The sequence below is a fragment of the Microcebus murinus genome, chromosome 5, assembly GCF_040939455.1.
Source record: "Microcebus murinus isolate Inina chromosome 5, M.murinus_Inina_mat1.0, whole genome shotgun sequence".
In the NCBI taxonomy this organism is placed as follows: domain Eukaryota; kingdom Metazoa; phylum Chordata; class Mammalia; order Primates; family Cheirogaleidae; genus Microcebus; species Microcebus murinus.
In genome coordinates, this window is record NC_134108.1 from 9,460,916 (window position 1) to 9,487,350 (window position 26,435).

The following is a 26,435-nucleotide window of genomic DNA, read 5'->3' on the forward strand; positions in this document are numbered from 1 at the left end:
AACCCCCCTATATCCAGAAGTAGATGAGTATTGGCTATTGGTGAACATATGTCTATCACAGCATTCAAAATAAAGTCATCACCACTACAAAAGGTATGTTTTTTAAGTCATTTTTAGTGAAAGCTGGTACATGGGTAGAAGTTATAGAGGTACTTTGTTTTTCCAGGTCTCAGAACCAGATTGTCTGTGGGGAAAGAGTGCTGTGCATCAGTCAGACAATTGTACTTAGGAGCCATGTCCCCACAGACAAGTTAACCCCTCTGACCTCTGGTTTCTCACACGTAAAGTGGTGGTCGTAATTCCTGCCATATAGAATTTTCAAGGTTAAGTAATAGCAAAATGCTTTGTCTAGTACCAGGCACATAAATGGTCCCAAATGGCACATATTATTATTCCTGTTCAAGTAACATTTTTACAGTTTAACTATAATTTTAAATCTCCTGGTATCAGTATTATATGGTCTTATTCTGCTACATTTTATGAAGAAGCTAAATTACCAGATTCTTGAAAATTAACATTGACACTGTAATCATTCACATATATATCTAAAGGCTTTTTCACAAGTAGATCTTATAAAGCTTTCATCATTCTAACCCCCAGCACTGAGGCCAGCAACAGTCTTGCACTGGCAAGTGAAGAAATAGAAGCTAAATGAGCTGGTCCATGGCAAAAACATTTCAAAACTCAGGGCTTTTAATTCTGATAATTGCCTGTTTATTAGAATTGATGCCGTAAGGATTCTCTGAAATGAATTAAATTGGGAACATAACCTGAGCTTTTAAGTAATTTTTCAGCATACCGTATATTAGACAAAATGCTTTCGAGTTGTTTTTTTCCCGCCAGGACATGCATGGCAAGCGTGCAGCAGCGGCCCTGTGCGTGTTCACACGGTGCGGAGTAAATGCACAGGCTGCGCGGTCAGAAGAGGGATAACATTTGCCCCAGTTGGTCATTGTGGAGGTTCAGTGAGGAATATGCCTACAGTGAGGACTCTATGTGGCATCTGGGGTTGATCTCACTCCTGGCCTCCGGGCTGTATGACCCTTCAAGAAGCTGTTGAAGTGGGAGTGAGAGTAACATTTTTAAAAACATAATCTTGAATCTGTTCTAATATCTAACAAGTCAAATATATCTGATCTTTAGAATGTCCATATTTGTGACAAATTACATGCAATCCATTTTTCCATTTGTCATGACACTCTATGTGAGCACTACTACCTTACACAGTGGTACTTTCTGGTAATATTACAACCCAGCAAGCACTGTTGGACACTAAAACATTGGGACTTAAGGATGAGGCTCTGGGGACAGACAGTAGGCTCATTGCACTAGCAAGTACCAGTCAAGTCTTAGTCTTTATGGAGAGCACCCCCTGGAGGTGTTCAGGGCACAGGCTGTGGCATGACCTAGCAGTCCTGCCTGTGAGGGTAACCCTGTTACCCATAGCAAGGAAAAATTCTCCCAGATCAGAGGAAAGAAGGAAGAGAGAACTACAGGGAAGAGAAACTAGAGTTTGGAAAATGCTTCAGAGAACAACTGAGTTGCTGGATGGGGACTCTAGTTCCCAGCATGCCCTGTCTTCACCAAACTTCTGGGTACAGGGCAGAGAGACAGTTCTGTGGCAATGGCTGTGATCACTATCAGGGAATCCAGTACATTTACTTTATAACCAAATTTGCTTAAATGCATTCAATCCTTAAATCTTTTTTTTCAAGTACATCTTTAAGCAAGGAATGTATGTAGAATATCAATACCTCCTCTAAACATCAGGAATTGATATAGGTGAAGGTTTTCACTTACTGTCTATGAAAGATAAATAGTACAAGCTTAAAAACCTCCTATAGAGGCCCGTTGTCTAAAGCAACCTGAAGACCTGTTTATAACTTAAATGCATACCGTGTGTTTGCATTTGCACAGCTGTAAAATTAGAGAGTCAGTTCCTGTACTACAGTCTGAAGCCTATCTACTCCTAGTTGGCTGTTTTTTTGGATATGATTGCTTCAAGCGTTCAGTTTCTCACTTAAAACCCTGGGAACAAGTACATAACATAATATTTTGGAAATGAGAGTAAAGAAAAAAACTCAGGCCAAGAGGAGGAAATGGAAACACAGCCGTGTTAAAGAAAGCACCACCCTGACTCTCCTCCCCGGCCTCACCTGCGTTTCCCAACCTCTCCTCAGCGACTGACCATGTTCCACATGTCTTTGTGGGGAGGGAGAATGTAAGTGATTCTGTTCATGTCTTGGCTATCTGACACTCTATTTGCAAACTGTCATCCGGCTTGGTTGTAACAGATGTTCGGGAAAGGTGAAGGGAAAGAACCAGGCGGCACATTGCAAACCCTGGCCAGAGAGGTGTCTGGTTTGTGCAGAGTTCCTCAGTGGGAGCGCCACTGGTGTTTTGAACAAAGCAGGTCTTTTTGTGGACCATCCCAGACACTTAGAATCTGTGCCCTGAAGCACCTCCCACCCCCAGGCCAGATGCCAGTAGTGGTTTCCCCTGATTGTGACAACCAAAAACACCGCCCCACAATTCCAATTGCCTCCCAGGGATGCAGCACTGCCTCTAGTTGGGAACCTCTCTTGTAGGACTAGTCACAGTGCAAACTAGAGGGCCATGAGGAAGGGGGTACAGGGAGAGAAACACCTGTGGATGTGTGTGTCTTCAAGATTGGCGTCTGGGTCCAGGACACGGGGTGGTTGGCACAGACCTCCGACAGACAGCGTGTAACGGATAACCTTACGTATCTTCCAGGGGCAGAATATTTAAACCAAAATGATATATAACTACAAAGTAATGCTTTTGACAATTACATCATAATATTTATATCCATGTGAGTTTTGTTCTTGGAACGCCATGTACGCATTTTTACAATGCTGTAATGATAACAGCTAATACATGGGAGCACTTGCTAGCGCTGGGTGTGTTCTCTTTCAGTCCTCACAGCTCTGTGAGCAGTAGTTACTTTCTCTGTTCCACACACGTGGGAACTGCGGCTTAGAGAGCGCGCAGCTTTCCCAAGTGGTGGAGCTGGGATTTGGTCTGTCTTATACTAGAGCCTGTGCTACAATCGCTGGAGTAAATGCCTAGGATTTACAAGTCCCAAACAAGATGCACCCCCTAAATTTGGAAACTAGGCCAGGTGCAGTGGCTCACACCTGTAATCCTAGCACTCTGGGAGGCCAAGGCGGGTGGATTGCTTGAGGTCAGGAGTTCGAAACCAGCCTGAGCAAGAGCGAGACCCCGTCTCTACTCTAAATAGAAAGAAATTAATTGGCCAACTAATATATATAGAAAAAATTCGCCAGGCATGGTGCATGCCTGTAGTCCCAGCTACTCGGGAGGCTGAGGCAGGATTGCTTGAGCCCAGGACTTTGAGGTTGCTGTGAGCTAGGCTGATGCCATGGCACTCACTCTAGCCTGGGCAACAAAGTGAGACTCTGTCTCAATCAATCAATCAATCAATCAATAAATTTGGAAACTAGGTAAAGATTCAGCCTCAAATTTAAATAAATACACACCAACATAAAAAAAAAAAAATAGCTGACTCTCAAAATAACCACTCTAAGAAATGACTTGCATGTTGCTGATGAGTCCAGGGTGCTTCATGAACCTGACCAAGGAGATCTCCATCCTCAGAAAAGTGTGGCTGGCACACGGATGACGGGACAACGCTGTAATGCGGTGCTGTAAGTGCCACGAAATAGTATCTTCAGAGCAGGACCATATGGATTAAAAACGATGGATCCAGTATTGTTGTTACTAGCACTGTCTAATGTAAAGATTGTCCACTCCCTTAAATCAGCATTCCCCTCCCTTCTGGGGTGCACAACGTAGGTGGAGCCAGGAGATCCAGGTGAAGGTGATACTGTGTTGACACTGCATGTTAGGATCTCCCATCCACCTGCTCTGACTCTTGGATTCCAAGTCAACTTCTGCTGGTAAAATCCCTACATAGATTTTTGTTGTTTTTTTTTAACATTGTCTGGTACATAAGAACATTCTAGTTTATCTGCCATTCGTTGATTCATTCTTTATCAAACTCCTACTAAGTATCTTCTCTCTACCTTTTCTCTCTGGCTCTAAAATTTTAACTCTGAATGACCTAAGTGTGTTCATAGGCAGAAATCCCATCCTCACATGCATCTATATATATATAAAAGCCAAGGATGCATTCTCTTCCTCTGCTAGGGAATAAATATGGAGGGCTGACCATTTAGGGCATGTTGCCTTCCAGATTAAGAGTCAAGTTTTGTGTTAATTCAGATAATAGGTTTATACTTAGATGAAGAAAACAGGTGTAGTTCATTTTCCTTCAAGGTAACTATTTAATAGCATGTAGTCCTTATCTTTTATTGTTATTCCTTTGCTCTGTACTTGTGAGCGATGGAGTATTATCCAGTCAGGAAAGGTGCCATCTCTAATAGCTTTGGCTGTTTTCTCCTTCTTTTAACATTTGGTAACTTATTTTTTTCTTCCTCTAGATGAAAGACTTTCGAAGTAAAATGCAATCAATATTTCCAACGATTCCCAAGAACTCCGAATCAGCTGTTGAGTGGGAAGAAGCATTGAAATCCAAATGAGATGAGCGTGGATGAATTCCAGAACAATTGTTACAAAAGGGGGTGCTAGAGCCCCTGGCAGCAAAGGGACTGGGGCTATTTCTCCTCAGGAACTTGGGCAGATTCCTGACTGAACCCGTGGGATGACAGTGTTCGACCTCCTCATCAGAGGAGTGTGTGCGTGTGTCGGGTGAGGGTAAAGTTTCCCCAGCGTTTAGGAGACCATTTAAAAATAGTAATTATGGGGATAACTTCCTTATGTGGCAAAGATCCCAGAGGAAATACTTCTGTTCATTGCAGTTGAGCCAAATTTCAGTTGAAACCTGAGTTTTGTACCTTAAAAAAAAGTTTATAATGAAAGTATGATAGAAAATCTTTATAAACAGACTCCCTAACAGCAGTGAGTCTAATTAAATGAGTTTCAGGAGCCTTTCCTGTCAGTGTATGACCACCAGAATTTGGAAGACCTGTCCCTGGTAGCCAGACTCCAAAGTGAGTTAACGGTTAAGTCCCACAGGGCACGCAGTGGATGCAGTCTTCCTGGGTGCAGTCTTGGGGTCCAGCTAGTGCACACGTGCTAGTTTTCTACCTGCTGGCCTCACTTGGAGGCCCTATAAATTCTTAGGACAAAAAGCTAGTAATGGATTATGATGATTTAAAAATGGATAGTTGGACTAAAATAATAATAAGGATGCTATCAAAGGTATAATGTGGGGCGCGGTGTCAACGCCATTACAAGTTGGCGCCTGTTTCCGGCTTTGCCTAGAGCAGCTAACAAGTTCAGCACACGCACAATTGTCGGTTGCCCTGTGGCGCGAGAATGCAAACAAAGGGTCCTGATATGGGCTAATGCTTTGGTGGCTCGACAGTTGAGCGGCCTATCGCAGCTTAGGGGTTGTACTTCTGGGGTATATAGCGGCCTGCACGCTGCCGGGCTGGGTCTTCCGCATCATGTAAGTTTAAAGGGAACCCCATTAAAGCACTGTCAGAAGAACTCCTGTTGTCGCGTCTTCCTTGCTGGCGAGGCGGGCGCGACAAGTGGTGCCGAAACCCGGGACCTCGTGCAACTTTGAGGCACCAGCGGAGACGACCTCGACAGAGGTGAGTTCAGAACTGACGTGTGGGACGGCCAAAACTCCCCTGCTTCCAAAAAATGGGTAATATTCTGCTGCGGCGCTTTTTGTGGCCTATTATCATAAAATGCCTGTATGATGAGACTTCAGGCCCGCGCGTAGCAGCTAGCCAAAGTGCACTGAGTGACTTGCAAGACGCAAGCTCAGAGAGAAGCAGTAAGGGAAGTACCGCGGTAAAAGGTGGAAAAAAGGAATATAGAGTTCAAAAAAGGAAAATGCAGGGAGGGATAGCGCAGCCCGACCTGCAAAGGGAGAGAAAGAAGAAAAGGGAGAGAAAGAAATGTAAAAGTACCAGGAATAAAAATAACAAAGGAAAGGACAGGACAGAAGACAGAGGAGATAGCCTTTTTCTGTCAGAATTTAAGAAATTAAATATTTCTGAGGATGATTCCTCTTCTTCCTCTTCTCTTACTTCCTCAAGTTCAGGGGAGGAGGCGGGGGAGGAACTAGAAAAGAAAGAGGAACCGGTTTTTCAGGAAGCGGCAGGTTGTGAGCGGTACCGCCCACCTCCGCATGCCCCGCCTTGGGAAGGGCTGGGTTTTTCTTAGGGGCCGCTCGCCGCTGGGGATCCTCTGCCCATACCCTGGAATACAGAGGAGCCAGTGTGGGTACCCCAGTGGCCCTTACCCTCTGAAAAGTTACTCGCGTCCCATAAGCTAGTGCAAGAGCAGCTTACTCTTGGGCATCTTGAACCCTCTCATTTTCCTTGGAATACTCCTATTTTTGTGATTAAGAAAAGGTCTGGTAAATGGAGACTGTTGCATGACCTTAGAGCAATTAATGCCCAGATGCAGCTTATGGGGCCTGTTCAAAGAGGACTGCCCCTTCTCTCAGCTTTGCCTAAACATTGGAGTCTAATTATCTTGGACATTAAAGACTGTTTTTTCTCTATTCCCTTGCATCCACAAGATAAAAGCAGATTTGCATTCACGCTTCCTTCCATAAACCATGAGCAGCCTGATGCAAGATATCAATGGCAGGTTTTGCCTCAGGGCATGGCTACGGCAGTGCTTTGGCAGGATAGTCCCCTTTTATGGGTGCATCCTCAAGCCTCTCCAGGAAAGGTGATTGGCCATTATCCTACCTGTGTGGCCGAGATAGCTTTAAAGGGTATTAGTTTGGCTGTGTCCCATTTTGGACGTCACCCTGATAGCCTGATTTGTCCATATACTGCCAATCAGGTAAACACCCTATGTGCCACTCTTGATGCATGGGCCATATTGAGATGCACCTTCCCAGGGAGCATTGATAACCATTATCCCAGACATGCCTTATTGCAGTTTGCAATGAGAAACGAGCTTATTTTCCCAAGAGTAACTTCACTGTTACCTTTGGTTAATGCCTTAGATGTGTATACCGATGGCTCTAAGACAGGTATTGGGAGCTATGTCATTCAGGACAAGGTGTATACAAAACAGTTTAACTATTCTTCTCCTCAGCTAGTAGAGTGTGCCGTAGTCGGTCTGGTTCTCAGTACCATCACTGAACCTATCAACATCATCTCAGATTCCTTTTATGTGGTCAACGCAGTTAAACAGTTAGAGAACTCCTTTCACATTCTTGCCAAGAGTACAGTCTTTTCTGTATTTACAGAAATTAGGAATACTATTCAAAATAGGAAAAACCCATTTTCCATTCAGCATATCAGAGCTCATTCCTTGTTACCTGGACCTATGGCTGCGGGAAATGCTATGGCAGATCGCGCCACTCACGCCCTCTGGGTGTCTGATGGCCACGCCGCCGCCATAGACTTTCATAAACTTTATCATGTGCCAGCTGAAACCTTACGACTTAAGTTCAACATCACACGTGCAGATGCTCGTGAGATTGTACTGCAATGTCCAAGTTGTGCTCCTTATCGCACTGTTGTTCATACGGGCGTAAATCCTAGGGGTTTGTGTCCTCTACATATGTGGCAAATGGATGTAACTCATGTCCCATCCTTTGGAAAGCTTCAGTATGTTCACGTGTCTGTTGACACGTGCTCAGGCGTCCTTCATGCCACGCCTCTGGCTGGAGAAAAGGCAAGTTACGTTATCATTCACTGCCTAGAAGCTTGGGCAGCCTGGGGCAAGCCCCGGGTTATTAAGACAGATAATGGCCCGGCTTATACCTCAAAATCTTTTCAGCAGTTTTGCACTCGCTTGGGTGTGGAGCACCGTACCAGTCTTCCCTACAACCCTCAAGCACAAGGCATCGTGGAACGTGCTCACGGCACGCTCAAAATGTACTTACAAAAACAAAAAGGGGGAGATGCCCTACAGCTAGGGCTATCACCCAAAGGACGCCTCTCCTTTGCTCTCTTTACTTTAAATTTTTTAAATTTAGATGTCAAGGGACGTTCGGCAGCAGACAGGCATGTCATGCCTGCTCCGCCACAGAAAGAATTAGTGAAGTGGAAAGATGTGTTGTCTAACCTATGGAAAGGCCCGGATCCAGTGTTAATGAGATCCAGGGGAGCTATTTGTATTTTTCCACAGGACCAGGACAATCCCATCTGGGTGCCCACGCGGCTGACCAGAACGGTGCAGCAGCCTCTGGAGCAGCATGAAGACGTGCTGGCTACTCCTCCTGATGACAGTATGGATGATCGCGAGGATGGCAGTGGAGCCACGCTGGGGAATCCTGTCAGTGCTTCCTCTGCCGATGCCTGTGACACATAACTCACCAATTTTCCCTCGCTTCTCTTCTACTAATGTTTCCCTGAGCACTGCGTACATGCCGTTGGACACGCAGAGTAGTAATCTGGAGGGAAATAGATCCTTCTCCTTGAAGAAGACTTTGTGTTTTGTGTGGGGTTAACGGAAGCTGCACAGACTTGGCCCCCCTGTCCATTGGTGGCTGGGGGTATGACAAGGAATGCTAGTTTCACATGGAATCTTAGCGACTCTTTTAAAGGTTCTGTGAGGGTGATTGCGGGAGGGCGAAATGTGACCTTTGCCCCTATACCTGTCTGGGTTTGGTCCCCGTTTATCTGGGTGGTATCCATGGAAAAACCCTCTGGTACACATGTGAACTGTTCCTCTAATACGTGCAATTATACATTGTGTTGGAATGCCATGTCTCACCCCTCTGCCATTGTTACCTGCTTGCCTAGATACATTCCTGTTCCTGTTGAAGCTCCTAGCTCTATGACTTTGTTTCGGTCTTGCAGCCACGGACCATGTGGTATTGGCACAGACATTTGCTGCGCTTGAACTGAGACAGTCTGCACAGGTGTGGTTGACCATGCTAAAAGGTTAGCCTAGTTTTGGGTTGCACCCGCTCCTACCCCCAGGTATTTTAGCAGACATGGCCTTTGCACTCTGAGGGGTCTCTCCCATTGCACCAAATAAGGCATGTCTCCTATCCCACAGCCAGCCTTTGCACACCTCCGAGTTGTGCTCATTGCACGAGGATAGGTGGTTGCTGGTGAAAGTGAGGCTCTGCAACCTTGATCGCACGGTCGAAGGATGGTGCTGAACGGTTGCTCAGCTCTCATTAAATTAATAAAACAGGGGGAGATGTGGGGCGCGGTGTCAACGCCATTACAAGTTGGCGCCTGTTTCCGGCTTTGCCTAGAGCAGCTAACAAGTTCAGCGCACGCATAATTGTCGGTTGCCCTGTGGCGCGAGAATGCAAACAAAGGGTCCTGATATGGGCTAATGCTTTGGTGGCTCGACAGTTGAGCGGCCTATCGCAGCTTAGGGGTTGTACTTCTGGGGTATATAGCGGCCTGCACGCTGCCGGGCTGGGTCTTCCGCATCATGTAAGTTTAAAGGGAACCCCATTAAAGCACGGTCAGAAGAACTCCTGTTGTCGCGTCTTCCTTGCTGGCGAGGCGGGCGCGACAGTATAAAATATACTTTTTTTGAGCAGTTGGTCTGGATCCCTGAGCACTGACTGCAACTTGCAGTTCTGTCTCAGTCATCAAAGTAAAAGCAGCCCAGTTCACCTGTATTCACCTGAATACTGAGTCTCAGTCGTACTTGGCCCCAGCCCTCTAATGAAGCTGATATGATAAATAAATTCTTACATACACACCCAACTCTCCTGTCCTCCGTGATCTTACAAAAAACATATGGGGAATAATGTCTACATGCAGTTATTTTTACTGGAGATTAAAATTTTTTAAAGAAGAGAAATACTTTAATGTGTCAATATATCCAGAAAAATAACCTCTAGTTGAATATCAGTCATCCAATTTCCTTATAAAAGCTCTAATTAGTCAGCAATCAAGTTTAATAAAGTACATTTGAAATTTCTCTGTTATAATTAAACCTTTTATTCTAAGGGAAATTTTTAAATGAAATGTCAAGTACATAATGTAACATTTTTCGTTAGACCACGTTACCCTGTTAAAATTGCCATATTGTTAATTAAACAGGTGTAATAGGTATCTGGGATTCATGTGTAACCTGTTAAAAATCCAAGAATAAAAAGGATTGTGAACCTTATCAGCATATGTGGAATAGAAAAAATCCTCTCACCAGTCTTTCATTTCTAACTAAATCTCCTCTAAGAAAAGATTTTGATGGCCAAGTACAGTGGCTCATGCCTGTAACCCTAGCACTGTGGGAGACCAAGGCAGGAGGATCACTTGAGGCCAGGAGGTTGGGCAACAGTGAGGCCCTGTCTCTACAAAAATAGAAAAATTAGCCAGGCATGGTGGCACGTACCTGTAGTCCCGGCTACTCGGGAGGCTGAGGCAGGAGGATCACTTGAGCCCAGGACTTTGAAGGTGCAGTGAGCTACGATGACACCACTGCACTCTAGCCTGGGTGACAGAGCAAGACCCTGTTTCAAAAGAAAAAATTTTGAAAAAAATGAAGGAAAGGCAGGAGCCAAACTGAACTGTTTTTTGTCCACATTATTAATCTGAGTCTAGGTTCCCCTTAGTGGAATGGGCACCACCTGACCCTTTTGCACTTCATAAGCTTGACGATTGTGTTCCCACACTCATGTAAGATGTGCCTCAAGCCCTGTTACAACATCTGCAAATTACTCATCTGACATGGACAAAAATGGGCCCCACCTAAAATTGTTTACAGCTAGAATCTGGATTTTTATTTTTCTTAGGTGGAGAATTCCTGATGCTTTTTAAAAGACCTCCACTGGGTAGGAGATGATGAGAATTTCTAGCTTGTCTGAAGTGATAAAAGGAGAAATCGTTACTAACTGTGATTCTGTTTAATAGGTTCCTGTCTTGTAAGCTCCTTGATGGTAGCGGCTTCCTCTCAGGGCCTTGTAAATGGGCGTCAGCCCCTGCCGCAGGCCTGCCGGGCACCGGGCTGATGGCAGCCAGGCCCTGGGAGGGAGCCAGGGGCCGTGGTGGGTGCACTGTGTTCCCACAGGGCTTGCATGGGGGAGGCCTGAGTGAGCGATGCTGAAGGACTGAGTGTCCGAATACTTAATTGGGTGTCATGCAACTTCTACAAAACTTCAGCAACTTCTGTTGTCCTTGACTGATGGCAGGGGGACTTCCTAAGAATGAATCCCTTGCTGAGGGGAGGTTGACAGGGACAGAATCTCCGGCCTAGGCACTTAGCATAGGCTCCGACTGCATTCTAAAAGCAAAAATGAAGTAACAACAATGAGAATTGTAAAAGAAAACAAGCAGTATGACTCAATGGTGTTTTCCACAGTCAGAACTCAGATATCAGAAGATTTAGTCATTTGTCTATTCCTTTTATACCAGAGGCATATTGTTAAATTGGTTAATGGAAAGGAAAAATGTTTAACAGATAATGTTATTCTTTATGTGAAGTACCATCTGTGTATTGAGTTCTGAATGTCCCTGGATATGGAAGAGAGGAAACGTTATGGAATTTCAAGTTTGCCTTCTTTGCTGTCTTTATCTTGGGTAGAGTATGACAAACATAATCACATTTATCTCCTGGAGCATAAAGAGTTTTAATCACCCTATTAACCAGGATGACATTTTTCACAGACTTAAAAAGGAATAGAACAGACATTATCTCCCCATAAGCAATCCATTTCATGGCGGCTGAGCACTAGAAATGCTTTAAAGGATGGATAACACCAGCCATTTCCATTTCCTGTCTAAGCCAACATTAAGGAGGCTTCTGGTAAGGATGCTGCTTCCACTGCGTGAGTGTCAAGCTTTATGTTTAGAATCTCAGTGCCCAAAAGAGCTCTTCGAGAAAACAATATAGAGAAAACATAGTGGGCAAAGGGGTGGCTTCCAAGGCCTCAGGATTCATTCAAGAAAAGCTGTGCGTCCTGGTACGTTATTGCTGCCCTATACAAAGGAATTCATGGGCTGCTCTTATTGTCAGTCAAGAAAGTGTGGTTTCAGAACAACCTGAGAATGGAAAGGAGGGGATGGGAACTGCCCCACAAGATGCCTAGTGGCCCATTCCTAGGAGGAGCTTGGACGGGTCCAGTGATAACGGACAGTGGGTGGCTGCCAAGGCCCTGCAGAGCCCAGAGGGGGCCGTGGTGATCCAGGACCACCATCCCCTCTCCAACGTGCTCACACAGGCCAGCACTAAGAAAAACACTTCTTAGCCTGTTTAGTCAAAAGGTGGCACTTAATCATCTTGCCTATTACACATTTTGTTTAGTTTCATGGATAGTGTGGGACTAAACTTGCAAATTAATCATCACAACCTAAGGGGAAAATAGCAGAAATGAACAGGGGGAGCCCATGGGGACAAAAGTAATTAAAATTCATGAATTTAGCTATTTCACTTGAGGCAAAATTTAATCTCTCCTAGGTTTGGTTCAGGGAGAATGTTGTGTATTTTCGCCTCATGTTCATGTATCATAGTTAACACAAATAGTTAAGTACAAGTGAAAATCAGCTAGGTAAAGTACAAAGGTATTTCATCAAATGGTTAAATTTTCCATGAAAATTAGTAAAATACATATTTTTTTTGGTATTTTATCGTGTTCCAGGAAGGCATTTTTCCTTTCTGCCAAGAGTCATTGAATGGGTCGCGGTTGGTGTTGTCAGGATTATTTGTCCAAGGCTGCAATTTTGTGAGCGCAAAAGAAGACAAGCATCTCGCTTGACATGAATCTGTAGAATTGAGTGAGATTTGCCTGATGCCAGATAACTCATTTTTGAAGAAAATTAGAATCACAGTTACCAATAAGCACGCATAGTTTCAACTTTCCAGCCCAAGTATTAGCGAAGTGATTTAGGACCTTAATTTATATTTCTTATATAAGCTGCATCAGGTTCTTTGCCTCATTATCATTTGATGAGGCATGATCACTTATTTTAAAAAACAATAGTTAAAATATAGGCCAGAGAGTGTATAAATGCACATAAAGACATAAGGCCATTCATTTTTAATGGACTCTTCTAAGAAACTAAAACAGGCAAACGGAGAAAGCCTGTTGGCATGTTCACAACACCTGTTACCTGCTCATCTGAAAACGCTCCAAAAATTCGTTTTCGCACTGCCACTGACAACCGAGGTTGGGTGGGGTCTCCAGGTTTGCAGCCTGACAAGTGACACTCCATAGAACACAGCCAGGTGACGTCCGAAGCTCGGAGGCCCTGGTTTCCGGCTCTCCAGCATGCGTGCACTGCCTTAAAAGAACAAATCAACAAAACTGAGTTTATAAAAAAAAAGCTTGAATTTGACAGTCTTTCCAGTGTTGTGCCAAAGCCCACAGTTTGCCCCTTTGCTCTGCCAAGCTGGGCGACGGGAGCGTGTTTGTTCGTATTTTGTAGCCACTGGCTGTCTTCTCCACCCACCCTTCTTGCAGGGCTGAATATCCATTTCCGACTCTGAGCACAGCCCACACGGCTGACCCCATGGGGCTGGGGCAGGGTCACCAGCAGGGGCGCCACCTTTCCCGCAGCCGTCCTTCTCCCTTCAGCCCCTGGGAGCCACGGCTGCTCAGACATCCTTCCTGCAGTCAGGATAGAGGTTACAAAGCTAAGAAAATTCTAGTGTAGTAAATCTCATGAAAACTAAAATAAGACCTCTTGTCAAAAGATAAGAATGATTGCGGAAAACCTTTGCTCTCAGCTTGCTCCTGGGCCAGCTCTAGTTCTCCCTTCAAAGATTTTTATAAAAACGATTGTAGTAAAATATCTCTGCAAGCAGCACATGATCAAGTCTCTCGACTCCCTGTTTCAGAGGGAGACTCTTTTATGCAGTGAGTGACGAGGGAGGCTCAACCCGCAGTGGCCAGTGCTCGTAGGTGTTCCTCGCTCGGGCTTCTCCAGGGCTGGCGGTGAAACAGCTCTTCAACCTGCCAAGATGTGGCTCTGTTCAACAAGTCAACTTGCATTCCAGTTTTGTGCCTTTCCAAATCTCTCTCACATGCAGAGATGTTCCCCAGGGAGCTGTCAAAGTTTCAGGTGTCTGGGTCGGGGTGCGATCCATAACCTCCACAGAGCGTTAGCTTTAGCTTCTCAATATGCCGAATGTTGCTGAAAGAGCGGGGAGTGAAGGGTGAGGTTAAAAGACACAGCGCCAGTGCAGGCGCGGTGGCTCACACCTGTAATCCCAGCACTTTGGGAGGTGAGGTGGGAGGATCGCCGAGGCCAGGAGTCTGAGACCAGCCTGGTCAACATAGCAAGACACTGTCTCTACAAAAAGTAAGAAACATTAGCCAGGTGTCTGTAGCTCCAGCTTCTGGGGAGGCTGAGGCAGGAGGATGGCTTGACCCCAGGAATTCAAGGCTGCAGTGAGCTGTGATCACATGACTGCACTCCAGCCTGGGTGACAGAGTGAGACCCTGTCTCAACAAATGGATAGGTAAATAAATAACACAGGCTTAGGGAGGGCCTTAGAGAAACATCAACACCCCTGACAGGGAAGAGGGCATTCATCCTTGCACTGTTTCTGCAGGTTCAGGACCAAGCCCAGCATACGCCCTTAGCAAACACAGGGAGAGAAGGAGGGAGGGAGGGGGGAAGAAAGGGGAGAGGAAAAGGGGCCGAGGGATTCCTCCCTGGGAGGAGGATCCAAGTGTCCCAGCGGCTCTGTGGGACAGCCAGGTCCTGGTGAATCTGACACTTGCCTTCGCACCCATGCTGACCACCTTTACCGCAACCACCAAAGCTCGAGAAAATGAAAATCACGTCAAAATGATGAAAAATTAGCTTCCAAGGTGGGTCCTGGGCTTTTGCAGCCATAGGCTGCAAGGGTGGGGGTTTCTTACTCCAAGTCCTCTGACCAGATAGTTTAAAAATTAAAAATTAAAAAAAACATCTGGCAAAATCCTAATGCATTCACCAACTTCAGCAGGGAGAAACAAATGCATGGATCTGCAGTTCCATCTGTGATATTACTCAGAGTGTCCTTGTATCTGACCAGGGAGAAGGTGGCAGTCCCGCTGCATAGGACCAGCCAGAGCCCTGGCCAGGCGCCAGGGGCACCATGTGGGAGGTGTTCTCCCAGGCAGGAAAAGACTTCAAAACTCCTGGCACTTCTCGCTCCATTTCCGAAACCTCACTCTCTTCCTGCTCATAGTATCGGCAGTGCCACCTTGAACTCAGGCTCCTTTAATCTCTGGGGCTGGAGAGTTTCATTTTGTAGCCAGAGGACCCAAGCAGAGGTCTTACTGAGGGTACCTAGGAGTGGGCAGGCAGCTCAGGCCAGAGTCTCTCGGTCACAGAGTTATTCATCGAAGAAATTAGAAACCAACCCACCATCCACTCCCCAGTGAACCTAATATGCCCTAGAAAGTCTAATAATTCCACCTAATCTGCCCAATTTGTGCCCATGATGTAAGCTGCAGCATTATGTCTTGCAGTTTCGCTAGTCACTAAATCATTCTGAGCTGAGTGCCATCACACATTAATTACCCAGCCTGACAAACCCCAGGGCAGCTGGTTTTCCTGGGCTGTGAGGCCAGGAGGCAGCAGGAGTTATTAGAAAAGTTCGGGCTGGCAGGTTAATATCACCCCCTCCAGTATCAACGTGTGACACCATGCTCCGTGCCTGGGCTTTAAGTTCTGAAATTAAAAGCAGCTCTCTCAAACACACGACAGGCTGGGAATCTTGTGGGTCCCGGACCACCGTGGCCAGGTGCAATGACTTTATTCTCTGTGGCTCCAAACTTCTACATCACCAGCTCACAGTCATGCTCAGCGGCCCAAGAGCTACGCTACCCCTGGGCCTGGGGCCGGGAGCCCAGTGACGTGCTGCTCAGTGGTCACATCCAGTACTGGTCAGTGACAGGCAGGCCCAAGGGAGGCAGCTTCTGGAAGACAGCAGCGTCCCCAGGAAGGACAGGGGAGCAATCCCAGGAGCCGTCGTGGTCCTCAGGCGGCACGTAGCTCTGAGCGCCTGCCCTGGGAAACATTCCTAAAACCGCTTGGTGGCTTCCCGTGCACATGGAGACAGCCACGCCCCTCCAACCAGGCAGCAGCACTGTGGCCGGCGGCGGTTCCCCGAGCCGCCACCCCCTTCTCATCTTTGGTTCCTCCGTTGCTAGAAGACGACACCACACCCGGCTCTTGATCTCAGTCTTTGGCCTCACCTGGACTCCCCGCCTCCTTCCCGGCCGCCAGCGCCTCCTCCTGCCGCTGGGAATCCACAGCGGAGCAGGCCGCGAACTTGACCCTCACAGCACACAGCTGCCCCTCAGAAGGGAGAGCTCGCAACACAGCCGCCAGCTTTGTGTTGTCTTAGTTAAAGCACCTGTGGCCTACCTTGCTATCACGGAGAGTTTCATTTTCTCGGCCTTGAGGAGCCCTAAGCGGACAGTAAGGGCACAAACTCCCGCCTGCCAGAACACACTTTCAAGGACTCAGATAAGAGTTCTCCGGCCTCACAGAGAAAAGAGAAAAAATAAAGAGCACCTGCAACAGCTTCGCGGCTGCCTCTGTTATCAGTCTGCTGGAGCAGAGGGGGAAAGCCACGTTTACCCTCTAAGAACTCCCAACAGCTCTTCCCCGCCTGCCCGGCCCCTGCCTCCTTCCTCTGCGTGCTGTGGCCGCTCCCTCCTCTCTCTCTCTCTTTCTCAGGAAAAATAAATAAACTTTTTACCTTACATACCCTAATCCCTGTGTGCGAAATCTTTCTACACCTGTGGCCTGAACACCTTGTGAGCTTTTCAGCCTTACGATAAGCAATGAGAATATAAAGTTCATAAAGTTTTCTGAGCTTGTGACATATGAAATAGCTATTTTCTTTTGATCACTCATGCATTTAAACCACCATTATTAAGTGCCTGGTTGGTGCCAGGTGGCAACGATTAAAGTCCCTCCTTTCAGCACTTTCAGTTGTCTGAGGGGGAGAAGGAGGGACGCTGGACTCTGGAGAAGAGACAGGGGAGGAGGCCCTGGTGGCCAGGAGAGAGGCGCCACCCGGGTTGGCCAGCAGGAGGCGGCAGAGCCCAGGCCAGGACGACCAGAGAAGCTCACTGCAGGTTCCAGAACGGCTGGGAACAGGAAGGGCGTGTGCTGTGGATTGCACTTTAATAGGTCACATTGGCGCTAACTTTTCTTGTTTTAAAAGAAAGAAAATGATAGCGGGTGGGATGGCAGAGCTGTACTGAGCAGAGCCCTGCGCTGTCACTCTTGGGGCAGACGTTGGTTTGAGCGGGAGGGTAGCTGTGGGTGTGGCCCCTCGCCCGGCTTGTGACTGTGTGAGTCAGGCCACACACTCTTCCTGTCACAGCACTGGAGAAGTTAGGAATCAGCTCAGGTTCCAGGGAAAGGGGGCCAGTTCCCACAGCACCCTGAGGCCCCTGAGTGACTTCTGGCGGCTGAGCACAGGGAGGGGCTGAGCCTGTACTCTGGGGTCCCGCTGGGAGGAGAATTAGATGAGACCCATTTAGGGAGGAATAGTCATGGATCCTAATGATAATAATAATAGCACTTTTGTTGCATTTACTATATATCAGGAACTATTCTAAAGACTTTACATACATTAACTCATTTAACCCTGACACTGCCCCATGGATGCTAGTATTGTTCTCCTTGTACAGAGGAGAAAACTGAGGCCTGGGGAGGTTAAGGGACTTTTTCCAAGATCACGTGGCTGGAATCCCAACCACGTGAAATACTTGCCCAAGGTCACCTATCTAATAAACGTCAGATCTTGGACATTCAAACTCACGTCTGAGGCCGGGCGAGGTGGCTCACGCCTGTAATCCTAGCACCCTGGGAGGCCGAGGAGGGCAGATTGCTTGAGGTCAGGAGTTGGAAACCAGCCTGAGCAAGAGCGAGACCCCGTCTCTACTATAAATAGAAAGAAATTAATTGGCCAACTAATATATATAGAAAAAATTAGCCGGGCATGGTGGCGCATGCCTGTAGTCCCAGCTACTCGGGAGGCTGAGGTAGGAGGATCGCTTGAGTCCAGGAGTTTGAGGTTGCTGTGAGCTAGGCTGACGCCATGGCACTCACTCTAGCCTGGGCAACAAAGTGAGACTCTGTCTCAAAAAAAAAACAAACAAAAAAAACCTCACGTCTGACCTACAAAGCCCCACACACCTGGTCTGCCGAGGCAGCAGCCTAGAAGGGACAGACCATTCCAGCCTGAAATGTGTGCAGGTGCTGGCCTGGGCCAAGCCCCCGACCAAACGCCTACATAAGACTTACACACAACAGCCATAAAGCAAGCTAACAAGTTGGGGGTAAAATATGCTTAATCTCCTTCCCGGACAAATACAGCTTCATAGCAGCCTGGAAGGCCAGGTTCAGAGCTAGAATTCCCAGTCTTCTCAGAGGCCACGTGAGGGCAGGCAGGGCTTGACCCCGGCCCGGGGCTCCGCCTTGCTCCTCCTTCAGCCCCGGCTCCGCCCTGCACTGCGAGGGCCTCGCCTGCACACGCCAAGCCTGTGGACACCCCGCCTAGAGTCCAAGCGCCCCCTGAGACCCTCCAGCTGCCCCTGGCCTGTAGCCTGGGTGAAGGTGGCTGGTCCCATAGCAAAGCGCAGGCTCACTGCGGGGGCGGGGGGGGGGGGCTGGATCTCCCATCACCTTCCTCAGAGGCCCTTGTGCAAGTCACCAAATGAACACAGCGCCAGGGGCCTGTTGATATCCCCTGGAGAACGAATACACTGCTCATGACTTTCTTAACTCAGACAACGAAACGTATGCCAGTCTGCATGTTTCCATCTTTGCTTTAGCTACCAGAAAGCTCGGAGCTAAATTTAATCCTGAGTCATAGTAATTTTATCACTTTCTCTGCTCCCTCCTTCTTCTGCATGAGTTTTCAATTTTCTATTCCCATTTTAGCAGCCTTATTGTGCACATGTCTTTTATTGGATGCTGCCTCTAATCCTTTTTAGAAGCTGACAGGGTATAAATCATAAATAAAAATAAATACTGCTGAAATCTTCCCATTGTAGCTTTCTTATTTCGGGAGGTATCTGAAATCCTGACTTGGCATTTGTGATAAATTCAACACAAAACATCTTGTGCACCAACATGTTTTTACGTTTTTGCTTCTATAAATGACCCTGGGTTGCTGTCATCCTGAGCCCTCAACTGAACACTTTTCAAGGGCAAGCAGTTTGTAAACACGACCCTCACGCAGCATGTGTTTGCAACACCCTTTTGTCTTAAACAAGCATTGTTTAAAATTTGGAGATTATTCTTAGTGAGCTGGGAATCGCTGGAGTGGGAGGCTGGGCAATGTAGCGTCACTTCTGGTTGGAGAAAAACAGTCTTGGGGAATTTGTGCGTTAGTGTAGAGACGTGGATATCATTCTTTTTTTTTTTTTTTTTTCCTGCCACAGAGGAAGAACAGACATCCTGCCTAGCCAGGGCAGCAGGAGGGGTAAATTTGGGCTCCCCTGCTGTCTGTTAGCTCTGAAAGGAGTTCTGGTTCGGAATGAGCAGAGACTGTTGAGTTTCCCAAGTTTCCCAGGGTCAAAACAAAGGAACTTTCTTACCTAAGGCTGGAAAAAGGGCACATGTGAGGGAGAGTCCAACAAACACCTTTATTTCAGGACTCTGTCTTTTGAAATCTTATTCTATGAGATTAGATACTGTACCATCTAATGCTATCAGTATTTAGCAGATATAGTAGAGAACTCTATTTTGTTCAAAAGAAGCAGGAAACACACATACACACAACTCCCCCAGTACACCTCCAAGGCAGCCCCTGTACTCCCAGAAGGTGCTGCAGGGTGTTCATGAACTCGACTCTGACTCTCTGCCTCATCTGCCTCTCCACACAGCTGGGCCCTGCCCCTGGCCTGCCAGACCCAGGTCTCTTTCCCTGTTCCTCTCTTTCCTGGACACATTATGTTTTGTTTGTTCTCCCACCAATGACCCTGGTTCTTTGACATGGCTGGGCCTCAGAGAGACACGGCTCCCAGTTCTGAGGGACCCTGGAGGGGGGTGTCAAGATTTTCCAGGTCTTCTGAACCACACAAGACAAGCACCTGTTGCTTATAGAGGCCCTGGGTTCTAAAATTGCAGGTCACATTTTGACAGAGGAATAGCCCTCTTGATGAGTCTATGAAACTAGATTTACAAAGTGGTAAAAATCATAGCTCCAGAAAGATGGCTGTGTAGCATTACTTTTAATGTGAACAGTGTCATCCAAATCATTTATGTCTATAGATGCATCTTTTCATATGCAGTTGTCGCTGAGTGCTGGGATTTCGAGCGCTTTTTATTAAACCCCTCTTTACACTTCTGCACTCTTATTTTTTCCCAGTGAGCGCGGCTTACTCTTCTAACTAGAGAAAGTAATGGAGGGCTCTTGCTTGTTTGTTTGAGAATTAAAAAATCGTTGCCTACAGTCCATGGGTTGCTCTAAAATCCCAAGCAGTCCCCAAGTCCCCTCCCTCCCTGGGGAGACAGAAATGCTCGGGATTCCTCCTTGCTGCGAGTCTGCAGGCCAGGCTCCTGCCTGCCCAGGCCGCCCAGGTTAGAGCACATCGTTAAGACCCCTCAGCCTTCTCTGGAGTGAAGCCCAGAGTCCCCTCCGGACTTTTCACGACAACCCAGAACAGGCCTGTTGCGGGGTGAACCGCGTCCCCACAAAACATATGTTAGAGTCCTCACCCTGGTACCTGTGACTGTGATCTTCTTTGGAAACAGGGTCTTTGTGGATGCAATCAAGTTAACGTGAAGTTACATTTTATCAGAGTGGGCTCTACTCTGCCATGTGACCACCGAGGCACAGACTGCAGCGATGCGGCGACAAGCCAGGGACACCGAGGCCGCCCCAACCAGGGAGGCCCGGCCCCCTCCCCCGCGCGGCCCTGGAGCCTTCCAGACAGCACGACCCTGCGGACGCCTCGATTTTGGACTCCGGACTGCAGGAGGAGGGAGGAGTAAACACCTGCAGTTTTGAGCCTCCCAGCTCGCCGTGCTGTGCGGAGGCGCCCCTACCCCGCGCCCTTGCTCGCCGCGCACCCACTGGCCTGCCCTCCCGCTCCCGCCCGCACCCCGCCTCCTGCCGGCGCGGCCCCTGCGCGCAGGCCACGGGGACAGGTGTCCGCCCCCCTCGCGGAGCCGGTGGAACGCCGGGTCACGTCTCGGATGTCCACGAGGCCCTTCCCTCCAAGCTGACCCCGCGCTCCCACCGCGTCCCCGCGCGGCGTCCCCACGTCGGCGCTCCCGCTGCGCCCAGCAGAGGGCGTCCGAGGCGCGGGCTGCGGCTATGGGCGTGGCCGACCGCGCGGGGCGGGGCCGTGGGTGCGGCCGCCTGCGCGGGGCGGGGCCGTGGGCGGGGCCGAGGCGCGGGGCGGGGCCGTCGGTGCGGCCGCCTGCGTGGGGCGGGGCCGTGGGCGGGGCCGGGGCGGGGCCGCCTGCGTGGGGCGCGGGTGCTCTCGGAGCTCCAGCCGGCCGCGTTCCCGCCGCTGCCACCTAGCACGGAGCAGCGGTCCGGGAGACAGGCCGCGAGGACACCCCTCGCCGGGAGGCTTTGCGCTTTGGTGTTCTGTCTGGTTCCCAGGGGCCAAGGCCGCTCAAGACTCCTAGACACGCCCCCGTGACACCTCTCGACTGTCCTCATCACAGGCCACGTGCAACCCCTGGCCCGCCCACGTGTCCTAAAGGTGTGGTCACGGGTCACGTGGTCCCCGTGTCGCCCGCCCCGGCCGGGCCCCAGCCTGGCACTCCCCGACTCTCCGTACGCGCCACCCCAGGCGCAGAGGCTGCAGGAAGACCTGGGAAGGAGTGTGCGGTGCTGCGGACCCGGCCTACAGGCTGCTGTGCGTCCTCCTGGCCGCACCCGCAGGGCTCCGAGCCCGCCCGCCCCTGGGCCCACGGGCGGCGCCCCGCCGAACTCCTCATTCCCGCACCTGTCGCCGCGCCGCGCGCTGGTCTCTCAGTGCGAGCGCCCCTTCCGCACAGTGGGCGCCAAAGGCATGCTTTTCCTAGAGCTAGTTTGTGATCAAAGTGGCGTGTCTGGCAATGTGGCTTTTCACTTGCCTTTATCTAAGTGTCTGCTTTCTTTACTTTTTTGAATAACTTTTTTTTCTTGATATAACTACATGATCAAGGTAGAAAAGCGAGAGAACATAAGATAAGCAAATGAATGAAAAAAGTCATCGATAACCACAGTAACATTTCGGTGTATCTACTGCCACGTATCTTCCTCCCTGTGTGTGGGTGTGCATGGTCACATATATTAATTTTGCAAAATAGAGATCACTCCCCCCCACCAACCTCTGCAGCCTGCTTTTCTACTGACCGCCAAGGGCTCTCCCTGTGAGCCTCCTAGGGCCCAGGGCACCTCGGTTGGTGAGGTCTCTTCCCTGGCTCCAGCTCCCAGGGCTGTGGTGTGTCATTTTAAAAAGCACTTTGGAAAAGAAAATCCATTTCTGTCCCTTTTCCCTAGTCCCTGACGGCTCCATCTGCAATTGAAACAACTCCGCTCTTTGTAGAGAGTGGCTCTTTCTTGTGTGAATTTAAATATGAGAAATACAAGATATATCTATGTTGACACATAAAAGAATATCATTCCTCCTTTCTGCATCTGGGACAAGAAGGATGAGCCTCTGGATGAGTTGTTCTCAATGTAGGCTGTGGGGGTGGGAGGGAAGAGGGCGATTCTGTCACCCCCCCAATGACCCCAATCCCCTGCAAGACATTTAGTAATGTCTGGAGACATTTTGATTGTCATGACTGGGAGAATGTTGCCGTCCCCTAGCGGGTAGAGGCGGGGTATGCTGCTGGACATCCTGCAATGCACAGGACAGGCAGCCACAAAAATGGGATTAGCTGCCCAAAACGTCAACAGTGCCCACACTGAGAAATCCTGCACCAGGTGGTGTTCTACGACCGCTCTTGGGGCCCTAGAGCCCCTAAGCCTTGGTCTGCCTGCAGCACCATGCAAGGGACCATGGTCTTGGCTGGTCACTCCTAGGCCATGTCCATTAGCCCAGGCCATGAAAGGGCAGGTGACAAAGAAGGGCAAGAGGTTGCAATGTAAATCTGATGAAATGAGAGGCCCTGGCAATGCAGTGGGGGAGAGGGGCCTGAAGGGAGGAGGAGAATAATTTTGTAGCTGGGGCACCGTTTTCCATGTGTTCCATTGTGTGTGTACTTGGTTTGTTTCCTAAGGTGTTGGCAGGGGAGATATTCTTCATTTGTATGTCTTCTTTCAAAGAGATTCAGGACCGCCCTACATTTCATCTGTTGACTCCCGAATCCCAGACTACTAGAGCTCAAAGGAACCTTAGACACATTCTGCTCCAACCATCTCCGTGCCTCAGTTACTCCTTCAGTAAAATTACAAATGACAACACCTCCCTATTGCCAGTCCCCACCGATGCCTGGGGCACTTTAACCTAACACTCACAACAAGCCTGGGAAGGAAGCGTCCCTCACCCTCTACAGGTGAAGGCACCAAGGCACTCAGACTCCAGGTAACTCACCAGTAGCCACACCAGGAACAGGTGGCAGAGAAGGGAGGCCACCTGGGTTTCTCTCACCCTAAGACCAGACTGAGCCACTGGTTCCCAAGCTTGGCTGCCCATCAGAATCATGTGGGGATTTTTACAAATCATGACGCTAGGGATTCTGGTTTAACTGGTCTGGCTGCATTTTGGCTGCTGAAGATTTTTAGAGGCTCCCCAGGAGAGTCTAATTGCAGAGCAGATTTAGAGCCCTCTGGCCCCCAGCGCAGAGCTCTTAACCGCACAGTGGATGTGCTGTGAGGCCAGGCAAGAGTGTATTTCAAGAAATTTTGAGATCTTTCAATATCTTCTTGGAAACAAGCCCATATTTTTAAATGTAGAACCATTAGGGTTCAATGAGCTTTCTTTCCATGTGAATATTGAAATTCCCTAACCTGCTAGATTTGAGACTTGTATTTTCCAGTTGTGCTTTCCTCCCTGGGTGTTTGAAGAGTTGAAATATCAGCTTAAAATACTCCCGAGGCCATGCATAGGCCAAGGCGTTTGCCCAAATATCCTGGACCTGTGGGGCTACAGGGGCAAGCCGGTCTGGAAGCTACTTCCCCAGGCTTAAAGGGCTTAAGGCATCGCATCTCCCAGGGATATTTACATTTTAAGCAGAAACTCTGGAAAGTGGAAAGTCCTTCAGATTAACAACATGTCAGAAGGTGGCATCTCAGGCACCGAAGCTGAGGGAAGGTGACCGGCTGGGGTGCAGGCTGGCTTGCCACCAACTGTGCACTCCACTGCCCCTCTCATCACGTCTACCTGTTCATCCCAAATAAGCCGAGCCCCAAATCTGACACAAGGGAACAAATGTTACATAAAACTGTCACCAGTTTCTTCTCTTGAGTTGGATGTATCACCTGCATTGTGGTCTAACTTTGGGTAATAGGAGCACTTTGAATCTTGCAGAGCCATTGGCCACCCAGTGTGTGTTCATTGACACTTCATGGAATCCAGAGAGGCTCAGTGCAGGCAGGGGGTGACAGGTCCCAGGCTTCTGACTCAGGCCCCCCCTGCCCCCCCCCCCCCCCCCCCCCGCCTGAGCTGCCCCCTCAGCTGCCAGCCTCTTTCCCTGGGGCCTTGCTCTTGTCTAGAACAGGTGTCAGCCAGCCATGTCAACAATCTGCACCGCTGCTCACGCCGACCACCAGGGGGCAGTGTCCGTGCCTTCCAAGCGTTCCACCCGCACGGCCCCTCTGTCCCTGGGTAGGGACTCCTCCCCGGCCCTCCTGGAGGCCCTGGGCCTCCCTGCCCGCTGCTGTGCTCGGGTCAGCCGGCTCACCGTTCCGCCTCCACATTCCGCCTGCTGCATCCGTCTTGGAGGGTAGGTAATGTTTTTTGTTGTTTTTTTTTACCTCAACACTTCCTATTTTCCACACAAATCTCCAAAATTCATGTCCCTGAACCAATCATATTATAACACTACTTTTCTCAGCTGGTTAAGTGATTTTAACATGTCTTTAACTCTTATTTTATTTATTTTATTTTAATTTCTCCCCATTTTCCAAGCTCCACTTTGATAGGAATTTTTACATTAGGAAGGTCTGATCCATTCTGCAAGTGTTTATGTGAGTGTGTATCTCTGTGTGTGTGTGTGTGTGTGTGTGTGTGTTTAGCCTCCGGTACTCATTCCCCCGTGTGGCCCGGAACCACGATCAGGAACCTGGGAGACGCAAATCCTGCGCCCACGCCAGACCCGCTGCATCAGAGACTCCAGGTGGGGCCCAGAATCTGTTTTAACAAGGCCTCTGGGTGATTCTCTCGCTTGGTAAAGTTTGAGAACCACTTATCTTCAGGATAAATGGGTTTTTTATGCTGTGCTCCTTGCCAAGGAAAGAGGGAAGCAGTGCCTCTGTTAAGTTAGAAACGTGTAAACCCTAACAGTCCTGCCGTGGTTCCAGGAGGTCAGCAGACTTTTTTCCTCTTCAAATTTCTTCATATGCTATTTAGCTTATACAACGTGTGTGTGTGTGTGTGTGTGTGTGTGCGTGCGTGCGTGTGTGCATGCACATCTTCCATCCCTGCTCTTATTCTGAGAGGCCTTCCCTCAGCATCTGGCTCTTGCTCCCAGGGACATTTAGTCATTGAGAAAAGCAGGTTTGAGTCCCACTATTGCATACTAAGGTAATGTTTGCAAAGAGAATGGTTGAAGAAAGCATTGGTAAAGCCAAAGGGATAAGGCTGCAATAATGGCATTTTAGGCACCTGGATGAGTAGTGGTGATGGTGATGGTGATGGTGATGGTGGTGGTGGTGGTGGTGTGGAGGTGGAGGTGAATGTAGTGGTGGTGATGGAGGGTGGATGGTATTTGTCATGAAGGTGCTGGCGGTAGTGGTGGTAGAGGTGGTGGTGGTGGTAGTGATGGTGTCTGTGGTTATGATATTGTTGGTGATAGTGATGGTGTTGTGGTAATGGTATTGATAGTGGTGGTAATGGTGGTGATGGCATTGATGTTGCTGGTGGTGTTGGTGGTGGTGCTGCTGGTGTTAGTGATGGTGCGAGTGGTGGTGATGGTGGTGCTGCTGCTGGTGTTAGTGATGGTGCGGGTGGTGGTGGTGGTGATGGGGGTGGTGGTGGTGCGAGTGGTGGTGGTGGTGGTGGTGGTGGTGCTGCTGCTGGTGTTAGTGATGGTGCGAGTGGTGGTGGTGATGTTGCTGGTGTTAGTGATGGTGGTGGTGGTGGTGGTGGTGGTGTTGCTGGTGTTGGTGGTGGTGGTGCTGCTTACATACCAGTTGCTCAGATCATATCACCCCCCTTCCCAACTCCTCACCCAGAAGGCCCGCCCTGAGTGTGCCATGGTGTGTGTGTGGTGTGTGCCCATGGACTCGTGTGAGTATATGTCTGGCCGCTTTGTCTTTGGCGCCTCCAAAGTTTATAGAACCCCCAAAGTCCAAAGTTTCAAAATACAAATCGGGGTTAAACCATTTGGATCCTCTGAATTAGAAAGAAT

The 26,435-nt window shown here is 48.7% G+C and overlaps 1 protein-coding gene and 1 pseudogene across 2 annotated transcripts in view; both read left to right on the forward strand.

Annotated features, from left to right (window-relative positions):
* The window catches only part of TMEM242 (transmembrane protein 242), a 33,422-nt gene extending 23,938 nt beyond the window's left edge, over positions 1–9,484 (forward strand). The window contains exons 4-5 of one of the 2 annotated variants that reach the window (XR_012919247.1): positions 4,485–5,663; positions 8,176–9,484. Coding sequence is in view for 1 of the 2 variants with exons in the window: in XM_012759678.2 (XP_012615132.1) it covers positions 4,485–4,583 (99 nt within the window). In the remaining variant the exon portion in view is untranslated. Of the gene's footprint in view, positions 1–4,484 lie in introns of both variants that reach the window. The other variant, XM_012759678.2, reaches the window with a different exon arrangement.
* Positions 9,485–10,591: 1,107 nt separating this feature from the next.
* Positions 10,592–10,689, forward strand: LOC142871325 (uncharacterized; annotated as a pseudogene).
* The last annotated feature ends 15,746 nt before the right edge of the window (positions 10,690–26,435 follow it).